The 19,642-nt window shown below is 56.3% G+C and overlaps 6 protein-coding genes across 6 annotated transcripts; 4 read left to right on the top strand and 2 right to left on the bottom strand.

Annotated features, from left to right (window-relative positions):
• Window positions 1-4,454: 4,454 nt before the first annotated feature.
• On the top strand, window positions 4,455-6,840 carry GMORB2_2908 (uncharacterized protein; the record flags this gene model as incomplete). The annotated part of the gene is made up of 3 exons (XM_035464884.1): window positions 4,455-4,563; window positions 4,617-5,842; window positions 5,914-6,840. Coding segments are annotated over 3 exons (2,262 nt in total), but the record flags the coding sequence as incomplete, so codon positions are not given.
• Window positions 6,841-7,739: 899 nt separating this feature from the next.
• On the top strand, window positions 7,740-9,137 carry GMORB2_2907 (uncharacterized protein; the record flags this gene model as incomplete). Its single annotated transcript, XM_035464883.1, has 3 exons — window positions 7,740-8,288; window positions 8,426-8,679; window positions 8,747-9,137. The coding sequence occupies 3 exons, from the start codon at window positions 7,740-7,742 to the stop codon at window positions 9,135-9,137; spliced, it is 1,194 nt and encodes a 397-aa protein (XP_035319121.1).
• A 365-nt stretch (window positions 9,138-9,502) lies between these two features.
• On the bottom strand, window positions 9,503-10,207 carry GMORB2_2906 (60S ribosomal subunit assembly/export protein LOC1; the record flags this gene model as incomplete). Its single annotated transcript, XM_035464882.1, has 2 exons — window positions 9,503-9,796; window positions 9,875-10,207. The coding sequence occupies 2 exons, from the start codon at window positions 10,205-10,207 to the stop codon at window positions 9,503-9,505; spliced, it is 627 nt and encodes a 208-aa protein (XP_035319120.1).
• Window positions 10,208-12,357: 2,150 nt separating this feature from the next.
• On the top strand, window positions 12,358-13,620 carry GMORB2_2905 (translation initiation factor 4E; the record flags this gene model as incomplete). The annotated part of the gene is made up of 3 exons (XM_035464881.1): window positions 12,358-12,386; window positions 12,529-13,368; window positions 13,464-13,620. 3 exons carry the CDS (start codon window positions 12,358-12,360, stop codon window positions 13,618-13,620), a joined length of 1,026 nt encoding a protein of 341 aa, XP_035319119.1.
• Window positions 13,621-14,625: 1,005 nt separating this feature from the next.
• GMORB2_2904 (U4/U6.U5 tri-snRNP-associated protein 2) lies at window positions 14,626-16,326 on the bottom strand (the record flags this gene model as incomplete). The annotated part of the gene is made up of 1 exon (XM_035464880.1): window positions 14,626-16,326. The coding sequence occupies one exon, from the start codon at window positions 16,324-16,326 to the stop codon at window positions 14,626-14,628; it is 1,701 nt and encodes a 566-aa protein (XP_035319118.1).
• A 2,816-nt stretch (window positions 16,327-19,142) lies between these two features.
• Window positions 19,143-19,454, top strand: GMORB2_2903 (EthD domain; the record flags this gene model as incomplete). Its single annotated transcript, XM_035464879.1, has 1 exon — window positions 19,143-19,454. One exon carries the CDS (start codon window positions 19,143-19,145, stop codon window positions 19,452-19,454), a length of 312 nt encoding a protein of 103 aa, XP_035319117.1.
• Window positions 19,455-19,642: the final 188 nt, after the last annotated feature.

Raw genomic sequence — 19,642 nt, 5'->3', positions numbered from 1 at the left:
GGGGGGGGGGGGGGGGGGGGGTGTGGGCGGCCCTCTCTGGTCCCCCATTCAAAGTATTTTTTTAGTGCAGCAAGTGGTTGGCAGCCGGAAAATTGTCCCGCACCTTAGCCGAAGCCGAGACCCAAACTTTGTCGGCCCAGTTAAGGCTCCCCATCAACAATAGGCAGGCAGACAGACTTCCCCTGCGTAGAGAAGAATTAGATGAAAATGAAGGGGGAGGGGCGAAATGAAAAAAACGTAGTAAAAGAAAAAGAAAAAAAGAAAAAAAGAGGCATCCGAGGCATGCAGAGATGAATCTCCACCAAGATCTGGGGTGTTGAAAAGACGATGACGTGGTGGTAGCGACAATTGCTCTGAAGGCACCACCAGACTCTGAGCCTCGCTTGGACGAAAGCATGCCTCGCCAATTGCTCGGGTGGGCAAACAACTGTTTAAGGAGTGCCCCGGGTAATCGTATCAGCCGGTCGACGATTAATCGGCATTGATGACCCCCATTCTTGGTGTACGCCGAATGTGATCCATGAGCCGAACGCGCGTGATGCGCATAGTAAAAGAGAAGAGAAGGCCCCGGACACTGTAAGGAGGATTTTCCGTGTCCTAGAGGCAGGAATGCTCTCCTCCCTAACGATCCCGGGTTCCCTCATGCCCTCCATCCGTCCACAAAGGTGTAGAAGACTTGGGGCCCGATACCCTGTTGCTCTCCGCCCCGGGACACAACGGGCGGGGTGGCACAAGTGACACCACTGTTAACCATGCTGGCCGTCTCGCGCAGCCATGGCCATGATGTAAATGTAGCACTATATACGAATCCTCGCGGATGTTTTACGAAATCTCTCTTTCCATCCCATCAGTTTACCATATAACCGGTTGCGCGTATGCGGCGCGCGGTGGGCGTATGGTATAGACTCGGTAGGAGCCCAGCACCGCCGATCTTGGTCGCTGCGCCGCTCCGACGCACACGCTGTATAGTCTGTTCCCCGCATGCTATGTTTCTCACGAGAGAAGACGCATTCTTTCACTTTCTTGGCTGAGAAGACGCAGTCTTTCACTTCCTTGACTGAAAAGTGCAGACTGAGAATGAGGGACCGCGGCTCTGCAGTACCCGAGGCCACCACGGGTTCTTCTCGTACAATCATTTGCCGATGTCATGAGCTGACATCACATCCTGCGGTCTCTGTACAGGTCCAGCCAGCCGTGCGTCTGGTGTAGGCCCTCGTCTCTTGACCAAGGTGGGCTGAGACGAGACATGCAGAGGCAGCTTTAGGTGAGTCCACGACTCTCATAGCCAGGGTGCCTGCATGGTCGGGGCAGCATCATCATCTGGTATGGATGAGTTCCCATAGACCAAAAACATCGGTACAGTGGTAATTCATGGCACCTATTGCCGGTGCAAAGGCCGCGCAGTGGTCGCCATCGTTTCTCCATGGCATCGCTTCCTGCTGCTTGAGAAAGGCGATGGCAAGCTGGGTGTTGGTATGGGCGAGAACTGACCAGCACTGGTTGTGTTTCTATGTTGCCGCCAAGGTCGGCCGGTGTGGGGGGAGAAACCGCAGACTGGGTAGGGATACGGGACCGTCGGCGCCGACAAGTGCCAGCTGCCATCATCGACTCCTCATCAGCCGAGGGAGTCGCTTGGTAGAGGTTTAGAATTCATCCCGAAAGGAATCGTGTATGTGCAGTTGAGCAAAAAAAATAAAATTGCTGCATGGTTACTGAAGTCGTCATGGCTGTTGATCTGTGTCGTTGCGTTGCACCTCAAGTGGCTCATGATGCGCGAGTTTGGGCAGGCACTGGCAAGCAAGACGATGGACTTAGGTCACGTGATGTTAAATCACGTGCATATATTGCTTACTACTCGTAGGTTGAACGTCCAAATTCGCGAGCACAGGTACGTCCATGCCACAACAACATGGACTCTACTCCGCACATGTACATGTAATAGATACTACACGGACTACCACGGAGTAATATTGCAATCGGTACAAATGGTTGAAGAATTATGTCAGCATTCTTCAGCCCTGCCCAAAAAAGCAACGATAGGAGGCGCCAGTCGGACGGCATCGCATCAACACTCTCAATCGAGCATGGAATCAAACGATGCAGGGCTTTTGTCCTCTTGGGCCTCTCGCCCCCTTTTGAAGGGATCCGTTTTCCGTGCTACCTTTCGAATACGAGGCCTAATCATCGGCATGGTGGGCTGCTCTCCTCCAAGGTCTTTGAGTCAAGGGAGGGGAGAGATCGACAGACAATCAACCTAGGCCCATGGGGTCATGCGACTCATGTCGCCCCAACGCACGCTCCTAAGCACTCGTGGCTCGTTGGGCCATCCATGATCGTTCTCCATCTCTACGAGCGAGTTGATAATGTACACAGGTTGATGTACACAGTACATGTGCTCCGTGCGATACACCACCTGGATTGGGCCAATATGATACTCCGTAATACGGAGTACACTGCACAATATACGTCAATCAATCAATGACAATGCGTCATGGTAATCTGCCAAGTGCCGAGGGTTAGGGATCACTGAAACCCCGGAGCTTGATTTATTTTCATCCCCCCCACTGCATTGACCAATCTCCAAGTTTCGCCTCCTGAATCCTTGACCAGACACGCCTTATGAGTTTCGCTTGACGGTACGAGCACAGTATTAATATGGATAGTATTACTCCGTGCCTCTGTCACAGAAGATATGCTACCACGGCTCTTGCGTGGCTACCAAGAAATACAAGGCGATCGTTCTCGACTGATCACGACTCTTTATCTCGAACAGTACGTCAGAATCATGCCTCTAAACCACAAGATGATCTTCGTCTTCACTCGATGAGGACCTCATAGCGCAACCCCGGCTCGGCGCCTTTTCTAGGAAATACGATAAGGCCAGTATTCAGGCACAAAGAGTCTGTATCGTAACTCACCCTGCACGAATGTATATCAGCACCCCCATGCGAGTAGAGCCGGCATTGCATCAGTCGGGTGGCAGCGGGCAAACGGTGGTCTTGAGAGGTGTGTAGTCTTCTAGCAAGTCAGATCCGTGTCACACTCCTCGATGACGGTCATAGACAGGCACACACTCTGCGTGATCTCGGATTCTGCCAGACCGAGAACGCTCTTCTCCGGTACCGAACGGACCATCTTCTCTCCTAGAATGTGTCACCTTGAAAATATCCCTACATGTACAGGCTACGGATATGCCGTATCCCACACGTTCCGCCCGGTGGGCCATCATCGCCGTCATCGTCTTGTCCGCCCTGTCGGGCTGTCATATTGTGCCCCAACAAGACGAGGAAGGCTACGGGCATCGCTCGTGCAAACGCACAGACGCGTGCGTACAATCGGACGGGTGAAAGACGACGGCCATCTTTGCCACGCAACTTTTCTTGCTTGTCCGTCCAAGGGCCAACGACGGGAAAGTCCGTATGTTGGCCAGACGCATGAAGATGGTCCCTGGTTCATGATGCTTCAGGCAAGCAGACGCTACGCTTCGTTGATTCCATGGAACCTCGAGCCTCCACACCCGAAGAGCGATTTCCGTACCGTCGTCCATTGGACCGCTGAGTATTACATGTAGTATCGCCAACGGTGATGTAGCAGATACGGCGCACCATAGCAATACGAGCACTCAAACAGGGAGACTGCCGCCGTCCTGCTCTGCAGTCTACAGAGGCTATGATACGGTCCGTGCCTGCTAATGCATCGCGACATCCAGTGCAGGGATCAGCAAGGCAAATTATTTGCTACCCCGTTACACATCAAAATGCCGGTCCCACCAGGGGTGCAGGTTGCCAGGTACACATACGGAGCAGCTTTGATATACGACCAGACTGTTTCCGCGAGACGCGTGCGATGAGGGGCTATGCCGTGCTCCCTCCATCTTCTCATGCGGTGAAGGCTTCTTTTCCGACTCTCGCTTGCCTCGCTAATAGTAGTCGCTTTATGATATGATATGATCCCTTGGCTTCAGCCCCCTCGTTCGCAGAGGCTACTCTCCTAGCTGTCGTTCTGCGTCGCAGTCATTCTTTTGTCTTCTTCATCTCCTTCTTCTTTCGCTTCATTCTTTTTCTGCTTATCTGTGTGGGGGATTCTTTCCCCCCCCCTCCCCTCTTTTCAACGCCGCAGTTCAATCTTTCGCTACAGCCGCTCTTTCACGCCGCAGACACTCTTTCAGCATGTCGCCCAGCGACGAAGCCCAGGAGATGGTGCTTCTTGACAGGATCAACGGCAGACGTCCAGCTAGTATCAGCCCGAGCATCGCCCCGAGCAACACGCAGGGTCCTCTTGGCAGCAGGACTAGCCGTGTCCTGGCCGGGCCCGATCCTGACAGCCCTTCCAACGAATCCATCCGCAGTCACAGCATATCCCCTCCGTTGGCAGTCTACAGCCCACCGCCGAGAGATCCCTCTCCTCTGCCCGGAACTGAGCTGCCACGCCACCATTCCGGTCCGGACGGCCCCATGTGGTCGCCCGGCTCGACAGTCCAAGGAACGCCGCCGACGCCGCTATACGAAAGCCACGATAACTCGGGAGACAAGTTTGACGACCAAACCTTTCACGGTAGCTATGGTGAGTGCGTCCGTCCGTCGCCACACCGTGGGCATCCGCTAACCATGTCTGAGCAGGCCAGCCGCCCACATACTGCCACTCCACGGGCGAGATCCACGCCTCGCGGACCAGTTTCCTGCCACTGTTCATCTATGTTCTGTCCCTATATACCACCATCATGAGCGGCATCTGGCTCGTCGTCTCCATCCTGCAGCCACGGTGGGGGTATGGCATCTCGTCACGGCGCGGGCTGGACCCGTCGACAGCCACGACACTGGCCGCCCTGATATCCAAGACGATTGAGATGTCCTTCGTTACCGTCTTCATCACCTTTCTCGGCCAGGTGCTGACGCGCCGCTCCATCCTCGGCAACAGGTACGGCATGACGCTCGGCGAGATGTCGATGCGCAACTGGGTGATCCAGCCGGGCTCGCTCCTGACGCATGCCGAGACGATACCCGGTGCCAGCATGACCATCCTCGGCGCCCTCTCGCTGATGGCGATGCTCGGCGCTACATTCTACACCACGGCCTCGGACAGTATGATCTCTCCCAAGCTCAAGTACGGCAAATGGGCCACCCGCGAGCTGTATGGCTATGTCCGCGCGTCGTATGCCAACGCGCAGTACGTCGAGAGCAGCTGCCCGCAGCTCATCGGTCGCGAGGATCCGATCCAGGCCCCGGCGTCGTGCATGAACATCCAGTCGTCGGGCGACAGCTACCATAACCTCCTCAGCATCATGACGACCTGGACGGACATGGACCGCAACGGCACCACCAGCCGCGATTCGCTGGGTACGCTCCTCGACCGACCGGCCGGCACCGCCCTGCTCTACGACAACGTCACCATGCTGGGCACCTGGATCGAGACGGAGCACAGCAACGTCGCCCTCGCCTACCTCGAGCACAAGCGCGTGATCAACAACGTGACCATGGCCATGCCCCACCCGGGCGTCTACAAGGCCGTCAGGGCTGAGATCAACAACATCATGCAGCCCGACGACCTGGCCGGCGTCGGCTCCTACTCGGTCCGCGCAGGCGTCGTCTCGCCCACCATCAATGCTCTGTGCGTCAACATGGACGCCGAGGAGCTCGCACCGCTCATCTACACGACGTGGCCCGACAGCACGAATGAGGCCACCGGCGTCGGGAACCAGGTTGTGGGGCACAGTGCCTGGCAAGATGAGGTGCCTCAGGCGTACGACGCTGACGGGAAAGCCGACTATCTCAACGAGACCGTGCTGGATTCCATCTTCGAATGGGGTGAGCGTTATGGCCGTCGGCCGCCGGTATTTCAACTGGTAGGTTCTCGAGCTCCCGCCGTCCGCCTCTCTCCCTTCCTCCCGCCACCCATGATTGACGAGATGCGCAGTATCCTTCCGACTATAACCTGGTGACGAACTCGACCATCTACATGGGAGATGCCATCTACCTGCTCGGGAAGAGCCCGTCGATGGATGACTACACCCTGTGCCAGCTGCGCTCCTGGGTATCGCCCAACTGCTCCACGCACTTTGACGTCTCCGGTATAGCGGGAGCCAACATGCGTGCTCACTGCGAGGACCCCGACGATATCGACAGCTACTACCGCTCGTACCCGCCCGGTCAGCAATGGCCCGGGCCTTCGACGGACTGGATGGTACGTTGTCTTCCCCCAAGCCCGGAGGAGGGGAGAGAACCTGCCGAGACTAACAAGGCTCGACAGTGGCTCGGCGAATCCTGGAGGCTCTCCATGGACCTCAACTCGGGCGTCGTCAACGGCAACGGCTCGCACGCGCGCATCCTGACCCAGCTAGCCCTCGACGAGCCCAAACTGCCGCGGGCGCTCCCCTCGCTGGCGGAGACGCTGGCCATCTACGCCAGCTCGACCATCATCAACGGCGCCGTCGACACCCCGTTCGTGCACTACTGGGACAGCGCGGAGATGCAGCTCGACTTCCCCGGGAAGCTTCAGGCCTTCAACGCCACGATACGCTCGCAGCAGTACACGTCTGGCCACGACAACGATTGGCAGGGCATCTTCTACATCATACTCACGCTCGTCTTCGTCGTCAGCCTCGTCTGCCTCTTCTACCTGTCCCTGCACGCCGGGCTCGTGACCGACTACACGGAGCCGCAGAACCTCTTCGCCCTGGCCATGAACAGTCCGCCCAGCGCGGAGCTGGCAGGCAGCTGCGGCGGCGGGCCCCAGAAGCGCCACTTCAACGTCCCCTGGCGCGTGGCGTACGCCCCCAGCGCGCGTCACTACTTCTTCGACGAGGCTCTGGGCGACGATGGCGACGGGGATCGCGGCCGGCAGGGTCAGCCGCAGCAGAGGCAGGAGAATACCGGGCATAGCACGGCGACGAGCTTCCCGACCAAGAGGGCTTCGGCCTATCGGAGGCTCAGCACGGAGAAGGGCTGGCTGTCGCCGTGACGTTGCCAAATAAGTCTTCACATCCTAACGATTTGGTTTTTCCTTCTTCTTTTTTTTTCAAATAAAAAATTTAATAAATTTAAAAATAAAATAAAAGTACTCTCTGCATTGAAGAGGTTTTAGCCCACACACACACACACACACACATACACACACGCACATACACACACGCACAGGACAGATACAGATTTAAATGAAAATCTAAACTCTCTGAACCTGACGATGATATATCGATCGCTTCACCTATCGATGCCTGTAGAAGTAGCGGGCGTGGCCGATGCCGACCCGCCAAAAAAAAAATAAAAAAAATTTAATGCCTCGGCTCAGACGTCGAATATTTTCTCGTACTACTACTACTCTGTCCTTCTCACCGTCTTGGACACGTACACCTCTGTACATGTTTTGCAACCTTAGTGGACAGGGAAGAAGAAGAGGAAGAAGAAGAAGAAGCAGAGAGTAAAGTAATCAGCATGTGTACGGGTATATCATGGAGAGAGAAGAGAGAAGCACCGTCAATATACAAATTGCCCCTTTCATAGTGGTGTGGTATTGATATGCAAAACCGCAGACCCCACCGTATCCTAGTGCCATCGGGGTCTCCCCGTCCTCACCGGTGCGCTCAGCCTCATATGCAGCATTCAACCGGGTTGACCCTCACACTCACAGCGCTCTCTCTCTCTCTCTCTCTCTCTTCCCCTCTCTCCAACTCTCCCTTCGTCCTCCTCACTCTCACAACCGCCTCTCTTCTTGCCAACTCGCACGTGTCGTCGTCCTCTTTCAGAATGGACTGGCTAGGCTATGCAAAGATCGACTTCACGCACGCGCCGGCCCCGCGCCCGATCCGGTCCAAGGACGGCACGCAGACCGACCTGCTCAAGATTGTCGAGCAGGCCACGCCTCCCTGCCAGCTGAACCCTCTGCTGTTCAACGGCCACCTGCAGACGATGTGGACGGCGACGAAGCCTCACGGGCCGTCGGTCTACTACCGTCGCCGCCTGTTCGAGGCCGAGGACCCGGCCTACGAGGGCAGCTTCGCCGTCGACTTTGCCGTCCCTCCGCACGACGAGGTGGACGAGACGCTGTCCCGACGCACCGTCTACTTCACCGACGAGCAGTGGGCCGGCCTGCCGTCGGACGACTCGAAGCCCATGCTCGTCGTCCTGCACGGCCTGTCCGGGGGCTCCCACGAGATCTACCTGCGCCACTGCATCGCGCCGCTCATGGGGGAGGGCGGCTGGGAGGTCTGTGTGGTGAATGCGCGCGGGTGCGCGAAGAGCAGGTTCAGCAGCGGGGTGCTGTACAACGCTCGGGCTACCTGGGATGCCAGGCAGGTCATCAAGTTCCTCTCCAAGACGTTCCCCAACAGACCCCTCTTCGGCCTGGGCTTCTCCCTGGGCGCCAACATGCTCACCAACGTGAGTGCTTGACCGAGAAGAAGGAAGGGGGAGACTGCTGACATTCCGACCAGTACTGTGGTGAAGAAGGATCGGACTGCCTGCTCAAGGCCGCGGTCGTGTGCTCTAACCCCTTCAACCTCGAAGTGTCGAGCAAGATGATGCAGAGCCGCTACTTCAGCAGGGAGGTCTACCTCCGCGTCATGGGGACCGGTATGAAGAAGCTCATCGCCTCTCACAGGGAGGACCTGGAGAAGCACGAGACCAGGCTCGACTTTGATGCCCTGGAGAAGGTCACCTACCTTCACGAGTTCGACCGTCTGATCCAGTAGGTCGCCGTCCCTCCCTCCCCCCCCCCCCGACGCCGATGGACAGCTGCTGAGACGGACGCACAGGGTCCCCTGCTGGGGATATCCCACCGAGTACGCCTACTACCGTGACGCCTCGTCCTCGGACGCCATCACGTCCATCCGGATCCCGTTCCTGGCCATCTCGGCCACCGACGACCCCATCGCCGTCAAGGAGGCCATCCCGTTCGAGGAGTTTGAGCAGAACCCCAACACGGTCCTGCTGACCACATCCCTGGGCGGCCACCTGTGCTGGTTCGAGTACGGCGGCACGCGGTGGTACACGCGTCCCGTCGACAACTTCCTCAACCACATGGCCTTTGAGACTGACCTGGCCGGCCTGGACCCCAGCGAGGAACCGACCGTGTCCGGGAACGAGGCTAGGCGGACGCAGTTTGACCCGATGCGTCGCAAGATGGCCATGTCGGGGACGTCTTAGTACGATTTGCTCTATCTCTTGTGTTCGGAGAGAAGAAGAAGAAGACATGGAATATAGAACATGGGTAGACAAAATCGAGGGAGAGAATATAAAAAAAAGAGCTCGCTTTCTCTTGAAAAATGCTACAGAAGAATGGAGAAGAAGAGGGAGAAAATGTCAAGATGGTATATAATCATAAATCCCATATTATATATATATATATATAACCAGATGAGAACGAGGCAAAAAAAAATTAAAAAATTAAAAAAAAAAAAAAAACCGTAGATGTAAAAAAGAACTCCCAAGCGCCCAGCCATATGCCTTCTCTCCGCCGTGCCCTCCCTCTTCCTTTTCCCCTCCCTTCTCTTCTTCACTTCCACTGCCTGCTAAGCAAACGACACGCTCTTCTTCTTCTTGGGCTTGACAGCCTTTGTGCCGGTCGAGGAGACGTCCGTGAAGGCGTCGTCGTCGCCGCCGTCACCGCCGGCCTTGCGCTTGCGCTTCTTCCTCAGCGAATCCTTGACGCCTTCGAGCTTGGATTTCCTCTCGCTCTCCTTCTGCTCGGCCTCGGCCTTGCGCGCCTCGCGAATCTCCTCCATCTGTCGGGCCCTTGCCATCTTGGACTCGATCTGGCCTTCCTTTTCGGCCTGGACGATGGACAGAATCGTATTCATGCTCTCCTAGAATTTTGTTTTTTCAGAGTCAGCTACTGTTTCACCCTCGAAATATATGTGTCTGCAGAAGAGGAGGTTGAATACCTTGTCATCGACAAACACCTTGCCCTTCTTCTTCCCGGGAGGCTTGACAACGCCGACGGGAGTGATCTTGTTGAGGGTGGGGATGCCCAGCTCCTCCTCGGTATAGACCTTCTTCCTATGCTTCTTGGGCATGTTGGCCGGATTCTTCCCGCTGACCTGGACGGCTGTGGCGGGACCTTTTCTGGACCGGCCACCACCACCACCGCCGCCGCCGCCGCCGCCGCTGCTGCTGCGCGACGAGGGTTTGGACTTGGAGATGCCGCCGCCAGACTTTTCCGACCTGCTCGGGCCGGCATTCTTGTTCTTCATCGTTCGCGTGCGTGAGGGAGCCATGGCGCCGACTGTGCTTGTGTGCTTCGCGACACACACACAGACACACACACGATGTGCTGATCGAGGTTGGGTTGAGGTGGAATGGAGGAAGAGGAGATTGTACGAGCTACGTGCGATGTAGCTGGGCTCGCTGTGATGGATCTGTTTGTCTGTCTGTAGGAAATTTTCTGGAGATTTTTTTTTTTTTCTCTCTTTTCTTTTTCTTCATTTCTGTAGCGATAACGGATTTCCTTGGAGGGGCGATAAGAAGATTTATTGTGGGGAATATGTACATGTACATAAACGAGCATACGGAGCAGGTGTAGGGGGTAGGTGCAGAGTACATGCATGTAAGGTGACTGCCGCGTAGCAGCATCGATACAGACAGAGAACAGAGGTGGCTGCTATGAGACATCAGGTGAAGTTGGCATCACTAGCAGTACTATTACGGGTAGCATCATGGACGATACAACCCTGGTCAGGTGTGGTGGGAGTACTGCTAGCAGGGCATATAGAATCTCGAGCATGACAGTTACAAGAGTGAGACGGAAAAGAAGAGAAGAGAAGGGTGAGAGGTGGAGTTGGTGTGGATGGTGGATTGGGGGAGTCAGCCACTGTGCGGTATTTCAGCCACATTATTCCATCATGGTCAGCCAGATATTCCATCAGCCACAATCTCCACTCTCCCATCTGGTACGAGGAGTATTACGTTAATCCCACCACTGACAGATGATTTAACAAGATGGCATAGGAAGAAGGAAAGAGAGGAAGAAAGAAGAAAAGAGGTGAAGAAGAAGGAGAAGGAGAAGGAGAAAGAAGACTGGAGCATCATGCGGTGGTGATGCCGATGTGTGAGCAGCGGAGTGAAGCGATCGAGTACGACGAGTACGACAGTGTTGATCAGTACGGATAACCGGTATAATGTGCAGTGAGTAGTATCATGACCTGTCCCGTAGCACTTGCAGATTTGCACTCGCAGATTCGCACCCGTACGCATGCAGATCGTGCTCGTGATGGTGCTGGTAGTTAGGCTGCTTCTAGACTTCTGAACTCCGGTACGGATCGGATGATGGTATGTCTCACTACGGGCATCACCGCCTACGCTCGTCCATACTGATCTCGTACTTGCGGTACCTCGTGGCCAAGGTGCCTAGACAGCAGACGCCTATCGTGCCTGAAACCCCATTCCCTTCTCCGGGTCATCTGCAACCAACCAGATGGCGACGACGGTGACCACCATTCAGTGAACTCTCTCTCTCTCTCTCTCTCTCTCACTCTCTCTCTCACTCTCTCTCTCTATGCCTGCAATCTTCTACCGACCACCCACACCCACACCCACACCCACACCCACCCACCCGCACACGCACCACCCACACACCACCCACACCACAAACCTCCTCCGTCACCCTCACGCTCAACTCACCCTCCGTCCTCGACACGCACCAGGCACCCGACAATCACAGCATCTCACATCTCGCATCCCACATCCGTCGCATCTGTACTCCAAGTCGCCACCACCCACATAACGTCTCCGCTCCAATTCTCTCATACCTGCCCACTCTCACGCCCACACCCACCCTCGACTCATCGCCTCCGAACAAAGCAGCAGCAGCAGCAGCAGCAGCAGCAGCAGCAGCAGCCAGGAAAAAAAAATTTTATATGAGGAAGCAGAGCAAAAAAAACCTTCCCGGCACATCTTTGACAGCCTCACAGTCATCTGCTATACGGCCAGCCTTCTCATCCCCCTCCCGACCGTCTTCACCTCTCCTCGCCTACCATCATCACTGCTGATCCCGTCCGAGTAAACCTCCGCCGACCCGGGAAAAAAAAAAAAAAAAGGGCTAGAGATACATCACGCACCAAGACGCACAAGGGCTTCACACCAACTGCCACTGCTCTCTCCTCCTCCCTCCTCCTCCTCCTCCTCCTCCTCCGCCGCCGCCGCACTTCTCGATCTCTTTTCTTCTCGCTCGCTCTCCAGTCCGTCCTCGTCGCCAGTCCACCTCGTCTCCCTATCTCGATCTCACTCCAGATCCGCGACGTTCTGAGCCCCACCCGCGAGCAGTCGCCCTCCCCCTCCCCCCCCCCCCCCCCCCCCCCCAAGAAAAAAAAAATTTCCTGCTCGCTCCAACCGACGATATCCTCCGGGACTCAACGACTAATCCGTCTTCATGGAGAACCTATGGACCCGTCGGACAAAGTAAGCCTTTTACCTCTTCTCTACTGCGAAGAGGATGGAGAGAGAAAGAGAGAGAGAGAGAGAAGGAACTGAGAAGAGTCGAGGGAGGAGACGGGAAAGAACGAGAAGAAGAAAAAGTACTGACTCCCACCCTCCTCCTTAGCAACAATAAGCTCTCGCTATCGACAACGTCTGATGGGATCGGATCCGGCACCGAATCGTCCCGTAACACCTCCTTCTCAAAACGCCAGGGCGGCGACGGCCCCTCCCACCTCAGATCCAACCCCTCGGCCGGCGGTTCCACCACCCCGGGCGGCGGCAGTAGCTTGACGTCGCCCGGGGGAAGCATGTCGGGCGGCGCCTTTGGCCTGGGCTCCGGGGCGTTCGCCTCGTTCGGCTCGGCCAAGACGCCCAAGTCGACGGGAAACCCGTTTGAGGCCGCCATGACGCCGTCACCGGCCAGCGCCGCCGCCGCCAGGGAACCGTCCAAGTCGGCGAGCAGGGGTGGTGCCGGCGGCGGCACGTCCTCCGTCGCCGGGGCCAAGGGTGCCGGCTCCACCCCCGGCCCTCTGGTCGTCCACGCCCTCCGAGACGAGTGGACGTTCTGGTACCGACCACCCATATCCAAGGCCCACGGCTTCATCGAGTACGAGCACACCCTGCACCCCGTAGCCACGGCTCGCACCGTCGAGGACTTCTGGTCCGTCTACGCCCACCTCAAGAGGCCGTCGTCGCTGCCGGTCGTGTCCGACTACCACCTGTTCAAGAAGGATGTCCGCCCCATCTGGGAGGACGACATCAACCGCAAGGGGGGGAAGTGGGTCGTCCGCATGAAGAAGGGCGTCGCCGACCGCCTGTGGGAGGACCTCCTGCTCGCCCTCGTCGGGGACCAGTTTGGCGATGCGGGGGAGGACGTCTGCGGCGCCGTGCTGAGCGTCCGCAACGGGGAGGACATCCTGAGCATCTGGACCAGGACGGACGGCGGCCGCGTGCTCAAGATCCGGTATGCTTCCCTCCCCATCCCATCCCATCACATCATCCTCTCGAGTCTTGCCCCCTCCCCCGGTCGACGGTGCGACCTGCTGACACGACCGACAGCGAGACGATGAAGCACGTCCTCAACTTCCCCCCCAACACCCGCGTCGAGTTCAAGAGCCACGACTCGAGCATCCAGCAGCGCACCGCCATCGACGAGCAGCGTCGCGAGAAGGCAAACCAGCACCACGAGAAGCGTCAGACGAGGCAGGCTGAATAGCAGCACCGGTACGTGTCCCGCTACTACCCTCTCTGCCGAGGTGGAAAGACCACCATGGGCCTCGCTCGCGTATTCCTACGTCACGACGCCTGGTTCTTAATATATACACACAAAGACACACACACAACCCTTTCACCCGTCGCTACAAGTACCTCACTCTCGAACCTCGTCTTTCCTCTCTGTTTTTTTTCTTGTTTTTTTTCCGACTGTCCTCTTTCTTATATATGCGGGACAGACATATTTTATATTCCCCTCCTTTTTTTTATTTCTCTCCCCCACTCATACCCACCCGCTTTTGCCCCATCACTCGCATCAGGAGACTTTGTATAACTACTGGGTTAAACTCTTGTTTTCATCTTTGCCATTTTTTTTTCTTCTCTTTCTTCCTCTCTCAACCCACATCGGGTATAGGTATTGCTTTTCTTTTTTTGCGGAATCGTTGCTTTCATTTGGTATGAGGTTTTGTGGGGGGGGTTGGCAAGGTTTAGGGAAATGGTAGGGAGGTATAAAGGAAAAAGGAAAAAGGAGGGGTTTTTTTTTTCTATTTAGAAAAAACAAGAACGGAGAAGAGGGATGAGCAGAGAATAGTGTTGGTCTTTCTTTTTTTTTCCCTCTTGTCTCATCGTGTACTATTACATAGTATCAGACGGGGAAGCCGGAGTGTTGAATTTTTTTGCTGACATTTCCTGGAATATTGGAGTCTCGGCTTCTCACCTCTCTGGTGAAATAAGTATTCCATGGGCATGACAAAGGATATCTATATATATATATATAATATATATATATGTGTGTGTGCGTGTGTGCGTGTGTGTGTGTGTGTGTGTGTGTGTGTGTATAATATATATGTTGGGTAGTGTCTGCAAGAAAAAAAGATCAATCATGAATTCTAAATAAAATAAAAAACGGGTGTGTTATCGTTTTTTATTTTTATGTTTCTGAATCCCTCCACTACTTGTACAGTTTTTTTTTTTTACTCTCCTGTTCGTCATCTTTTATTTCGCGATTCTAAGAAGTAGTCTTGCCCTTGACAACCGTGGAAGGAGTACGTCGCCTCTCCCATATCTGGAGATAGGCCTCACCGAGGTACAGCATCTCGGGCTGTATATCGTCGACGAAGAGGTCCTGGCAGACGACCCATCGGCCGGTAGCCTTGTCCCTGACCTGGACCTTCCACGTCTTCTTCTCGTCCGCGGTGTCGGCGACGTCGTCCTTGAGCCGGACGGCCTCGTGCACGACGTTGGCGACCAGGTCGTACCAGATGGGCTCCGACGGCGGCGCGTGGGCCGGGTCGGGCTCGACGTAGGGGGACATGTCGAGGTTGCGGGGGTCGAAGTTGACGATGGTCGGGTTCCGCTCCGACACGAACTTGTTCTGGGAGAAGCGCTTGACGTGGAAGATGAGGAAGGGCGGCAGGGGGTGGAGGAGGCGGTAGCGCTTCCGCTGGGCGTGGTGCTCCTGCGTGCTGACGCCGTCGTACTTGGACAGGATGGACGGGAGGGGCACCTGGGGGATGATGTTGCGCTCCAGCTCGTCCTGGAACAAGGGGGCGTCGGGCAGGTCTAGGGTCAGGAGGAGGAAGCGGGCCACGTCGACGCGCAGCTCGGCCGCGTCCTCGAAGCGGAGGCGGTCACCGGCGCCGGTGCCGGCGCCGGTGCCGGTTCCGTCGCCGTCGCGAGCCGCGGTGATGGCCTGGGACTCCACTCTCAGCCTGCCCTGGAAGGTGCGCTGGATCATGGAGCTCCCCGGCTTCGTCTTGGACCCGCCCAGGCCGAGGTGGAGGTTGTTGAGGAACCAGGAGAGGAAGTCGGCCGGGTCGGACTGGGCCGTCAGCGTGAACCGCCTACCGGACCGGAGGGCCACCTCCTGCAGGAGCTCGTGGGGGGACACCTGGGCCTTGAAGGCGCGGGGGTTCCAGACCTTGCGCACCAGGGCGCTGCACCGGCGCACCAGCTCCGACCGGCCGGCCAGGTCCTCGAGCAGGAAGAAGTTGCGCAGCGGGCCGACGTGGGCCAGGGCCTGCACGACCACGTTGACGTAGTCGTTGTCCTTGATGTTGTTCATGCCCACGAAGCCGGGCGTGTACTCCTTGCCGGAGAGCGTGACGCTCCTCCTCTCGTCGGGCCGCGGCCTGTCCAGGGCCGCGGCCTCGGCCCTCGTGTACCGCGGGTCGGCCACGTACCGGATGTCGTCGAGGGCCTGGCTGCGCACCTCGTACCCCTCGGGCAGGACGTACACCCGCTGCGTCTCCAGGTTGATGTACACGTGGTGGTCCTCGTCCAGCGAGTGGAAGTACGCGTGCGACTTGGGCCCCCGGCCCTGGAAGTACCGCCCGCACACCAGGCACGCGTACACGTTGATGTTGCTCAGCGACACCGAGCACAGCTTCTCAAAGTCGAAGTCTAGCACGTTGCGGTCGATCGTGTCGAGGTACAGGTCCGCGTAGCCGTCTGTCGGTGCCGTCTGTCGGATCGGCCTCGGCCCCTGTCCGGCTGCGGCCGTCGTCCCGTCCGGCTCATCATCTCCGTCTTCGTCTTCGTCTTCGTCTTCGTCTTGGTCTGGTCGTTGATTTGGCAAGGATGACGATGCTTGTGCTGCTGTGTCCAGCGAGGGAGGAGGCGTCGCCGATTCCATTCGTGACTTCTTGGACGCCGGTGACGCCACGCCGCTGAGCGACTCTAGCGCCTCAGAGGCCTGGCGCTTGCTCATTTTGTCGAGGTGGAACGGAGGCTTGTCGGGGGCTGGGATGGATGTTTGATGTGGTATTGGAAGCCCTCGAGGTTGCCATGTGTCGTCAGATTGGGTCTGCCGTCTGGGCGCGACCAGCCGCGCTGGGACTTCTTTTGGGACTAGCGTCTCCTCTTTCTTTTTTCTTTTTTCTCTCTTTTTTTTTTTTTTTTTCTACCGTCCAAGTGTCTGCAGCATCTTGCAGGTTCGCCTACCCTAAAGGAGGCTGAACGTTGGATTCAGGATGTGGACGGTGTACTTCTAGTCGACATGTGTTGATCAATCTGTACATATCTTGCGAAGAAGGAGAAGAAAGTAATTCTTTCTGATTATCCTGGAGAATCTGAGTCATGCGCACTCGCGCTCGCTTGATCATCTACTCGTGTTGGCCTGGAGGACAGACACATCTACTAAGAGCAGCGACTTTATACCTCTGCCCAGATTATCAGGCAACATTTTTCCAACATGGAAAGAAGAAGAATCTATCCGTGCAAGTAAGATCAATGTAAAGACCGTTGGTATGGAGCTTGTAGAGTTCCGACCTGGCAAGGTAAGGTTACAGGGTCCCGGAAAACCCCCCCCCCTTCTCTGGACTTCCCCCGAGCGGGTCTCTTGCAGCCCGGAGTTTCTGAATCCACGGATGATGATGCTCTGCGCCGTCGGACTCGGACCTCCAGGTGTCAAAACTCAGTATGAGAAGACTGGAGGAAAAAGAGGAAGAGATAACATCGGCTGGCTTTTTTCCTCTCCCGAGGTGATCATGGGCAGGTCCCGGGAGGACTCTGGTGTCAATGAGTTAAGCAGCGGCTGCTTCGTACATGGTCGATATGCTCCATGCCGACTAACCCTAACCCTTACACGGAGCCTGTTGCGGGTGAGGAGGGAGGACCGGCTCTCCTACTCTCACACAGCCCTAGCCCTCCTCATGATTCGCGGAGCATCGCGGCGGCGGCCAGAGTGATGAGGTCCGAAATGTTTGGCGATCGACACAGCCTACGTCCAGCGAGTAAGGTACGTACATGCATGTATGCACCCGTAGAACCATCCATTACGTGGCGACATGGCGGCGGCGGCGGCGGGCGGCGGCGGCCAAAGCACAACCCTTTCTCTTCTTCCTTCCTTTGCCTACCATCATGGTGTCCTGGACCGTGATCCATGCTTTTTCCGAGTGCGCACGCGCTGCTATTGTCGGTGTGGGATGTCTCAGACACACGGGGCCATGCAATTCGCCCGAGACTGTCCAGGTCTTACCATTTGCTTTTGCGACATGGCGACCGGCCCCCCCTCACTTCCTAGCCGCACTTTATTGTAGTATAGCGTGCGTATGAGCTAGAGATGCAGGTTCTATGCTGAGCTGCATCCATTCGTTACGTGGATGACCGAGAGTCGATCGACGGCAGACATCGTGACGGCGTCTCCTGCACGGAAAATCCTCAACGGCTCACACCGCCTGGATTATTCTGTGGCAGTTGGACGTGGGGTTTCTCCGTCGAGCCGGACAGTGTCTCGTCGACAGTGGCCAGACGTCGGCATCGTCATCGTCCACGGTATCGAGCGGGGGAGGGGTTTATGTATGTCGTGCAGAGCGCAAGGGCAGCAGACACGTCACTTCCCATCCACGCCCATCTCCTTGCTCAGAGAAGAAGATGGAGCCAGATTGTTAGGGCCGAACCGGCCCGGGCTGGGCTGGGCTGGGCTGGGCAGGGCAGGGCTGGTCTCTTGTGCCGATGCGGCAGCGTCTCGTGATGATGCCGAGGGTACGGACTATGTATAGTGGGGACTATCATGATGTAATCTGGCAGCGTGGTATAATACCGTATACGTCGTATGTTGGGTCGAGTACGCCATGGAGAACCAGTAATGTGCACTGTCGCGTACTGCTAGTACAGAATGAGGAGAAACAAGGACAGGAGCCAGCTGAGCTTGGCACGATGTGAGAAGAAGAAGAAGAAGAAGAAGGAGAAGGAGAAGCGTCGAATGTGGGAAGAAGAGAAGAGCAGAATTGAACTGTCAGTCTCCGTAGGTAGGCTACGTACCTGATGCTTCCCTATTCGGGGAAGGAGCGCCCTTCCATCTGAGCTCCTTCCCAGCAACACACAGTCTCCCATTGTCCAGCGTCAGTTGAAGCCATCGATTGTCCTCATTAGCTCTCTATCGTTGATTGCATACACATGATGAGTTGCGACATATCGGTACCTGAATGCGACACTGGGGACCGTACTCTGTGCTAAAGCAACGCTACTCGTAGGCTGCAGTACATGTAGTAGCTCTTCACACCCTCTTAACCCCTCGTGTGCTGATGGGAAGGAAGCTTTACCTTGTCCGAAGAAAGCGAGACAGTGGTCTGATATGTAGTCTTGGATGGAGAGAGAACGGTATCCATACGGCTCGTACTACTCTACACCTGGGTCCAGCTTCTCGTGAGCGGGGCTGCTGCCGCATTAGATCCACACAGCAAGCGGGCATGGTTCTGACTGAGGGAGCGGGCAGACTCAAAGCTCCGTCTACTATTGTTACTCGTACTTACTTGTGGCTGATTCGTTTCTCTCCCTGCTCGAACTTTGAGATGGGGGGGGGGGGGGGGGGCGGGTTCCCGACTGCCTTGTATCCCTCTCCCTAGAGCAGTTTTCCGTATCAGTATATATTCACCAACTCTCTCCCCCTCTCAACTTCCTCCTTTCTCCCCCGCCCCCTCTCTCCCTTTCCATAACCACCACGGCAAGACTACTACTCCTCATCTCTTCCTATCAAACAATCTTTCTCTCTTCTTCTTCCCGAGAAAACAAAGATTCGCCATCATGGCCGGCATCAAGACCCTCATCACCTACCCCAAGTCCGCCAACTTCAAGGCCGACTACTACACGGCAACCCACCTGCCCCTCGTCAAGAAGACCTGGGGCCCCTCCGGCTTCATCAGCGCAGAGCTCCTCGACCACTCCAAAGACGACTCCTCCCCCTTCTCCTACAGCCTCATCATCACCTGGAAGGATGAGAACAGCCCCCGCGCCGCCTTTGCCGACCCCGCCACCAAGCAGGTCATCGACGACATCCCCAACTTCAGCTCCGAGAAGCCCACCATCTTCTCCGGTGCCGTCGTTCACCAGGTCTAGACATGTCTTGAAGAAGAAGACTGCCCCTGTTGATTAGAAAGGCTGGCCTATCTCCCGAGAGAGGGAGAGAGGGAGAGAGAGAGAGAGAGAAAACAGCTCTCTCGTATCGACTTCTTCTTCAAGCCCACCACAGGGGGGTGTTGGAACAATGGCTCATCAATGAAAAGAACAACAACAACACATCGTAT

The sequence above is a fragment of the Geosmithia morbida genome (genome assembly GCF_012550715.1).
Source record: "Geosmithia morbida isolate 1262 chromosome Unknown scaffold_15, whole genome shotgun sequence".
NCBI lineage: Eukaryota > Fungi > Ascomycota > Sordariomycetes > Hypocreales > Bionectriaceae > Geosmithia > Geosmithia morbida.
Note: the sequence above shows the minus strand (reverse complement) of the source record. Positions and strands in the feature narration are given on the sequence as shown.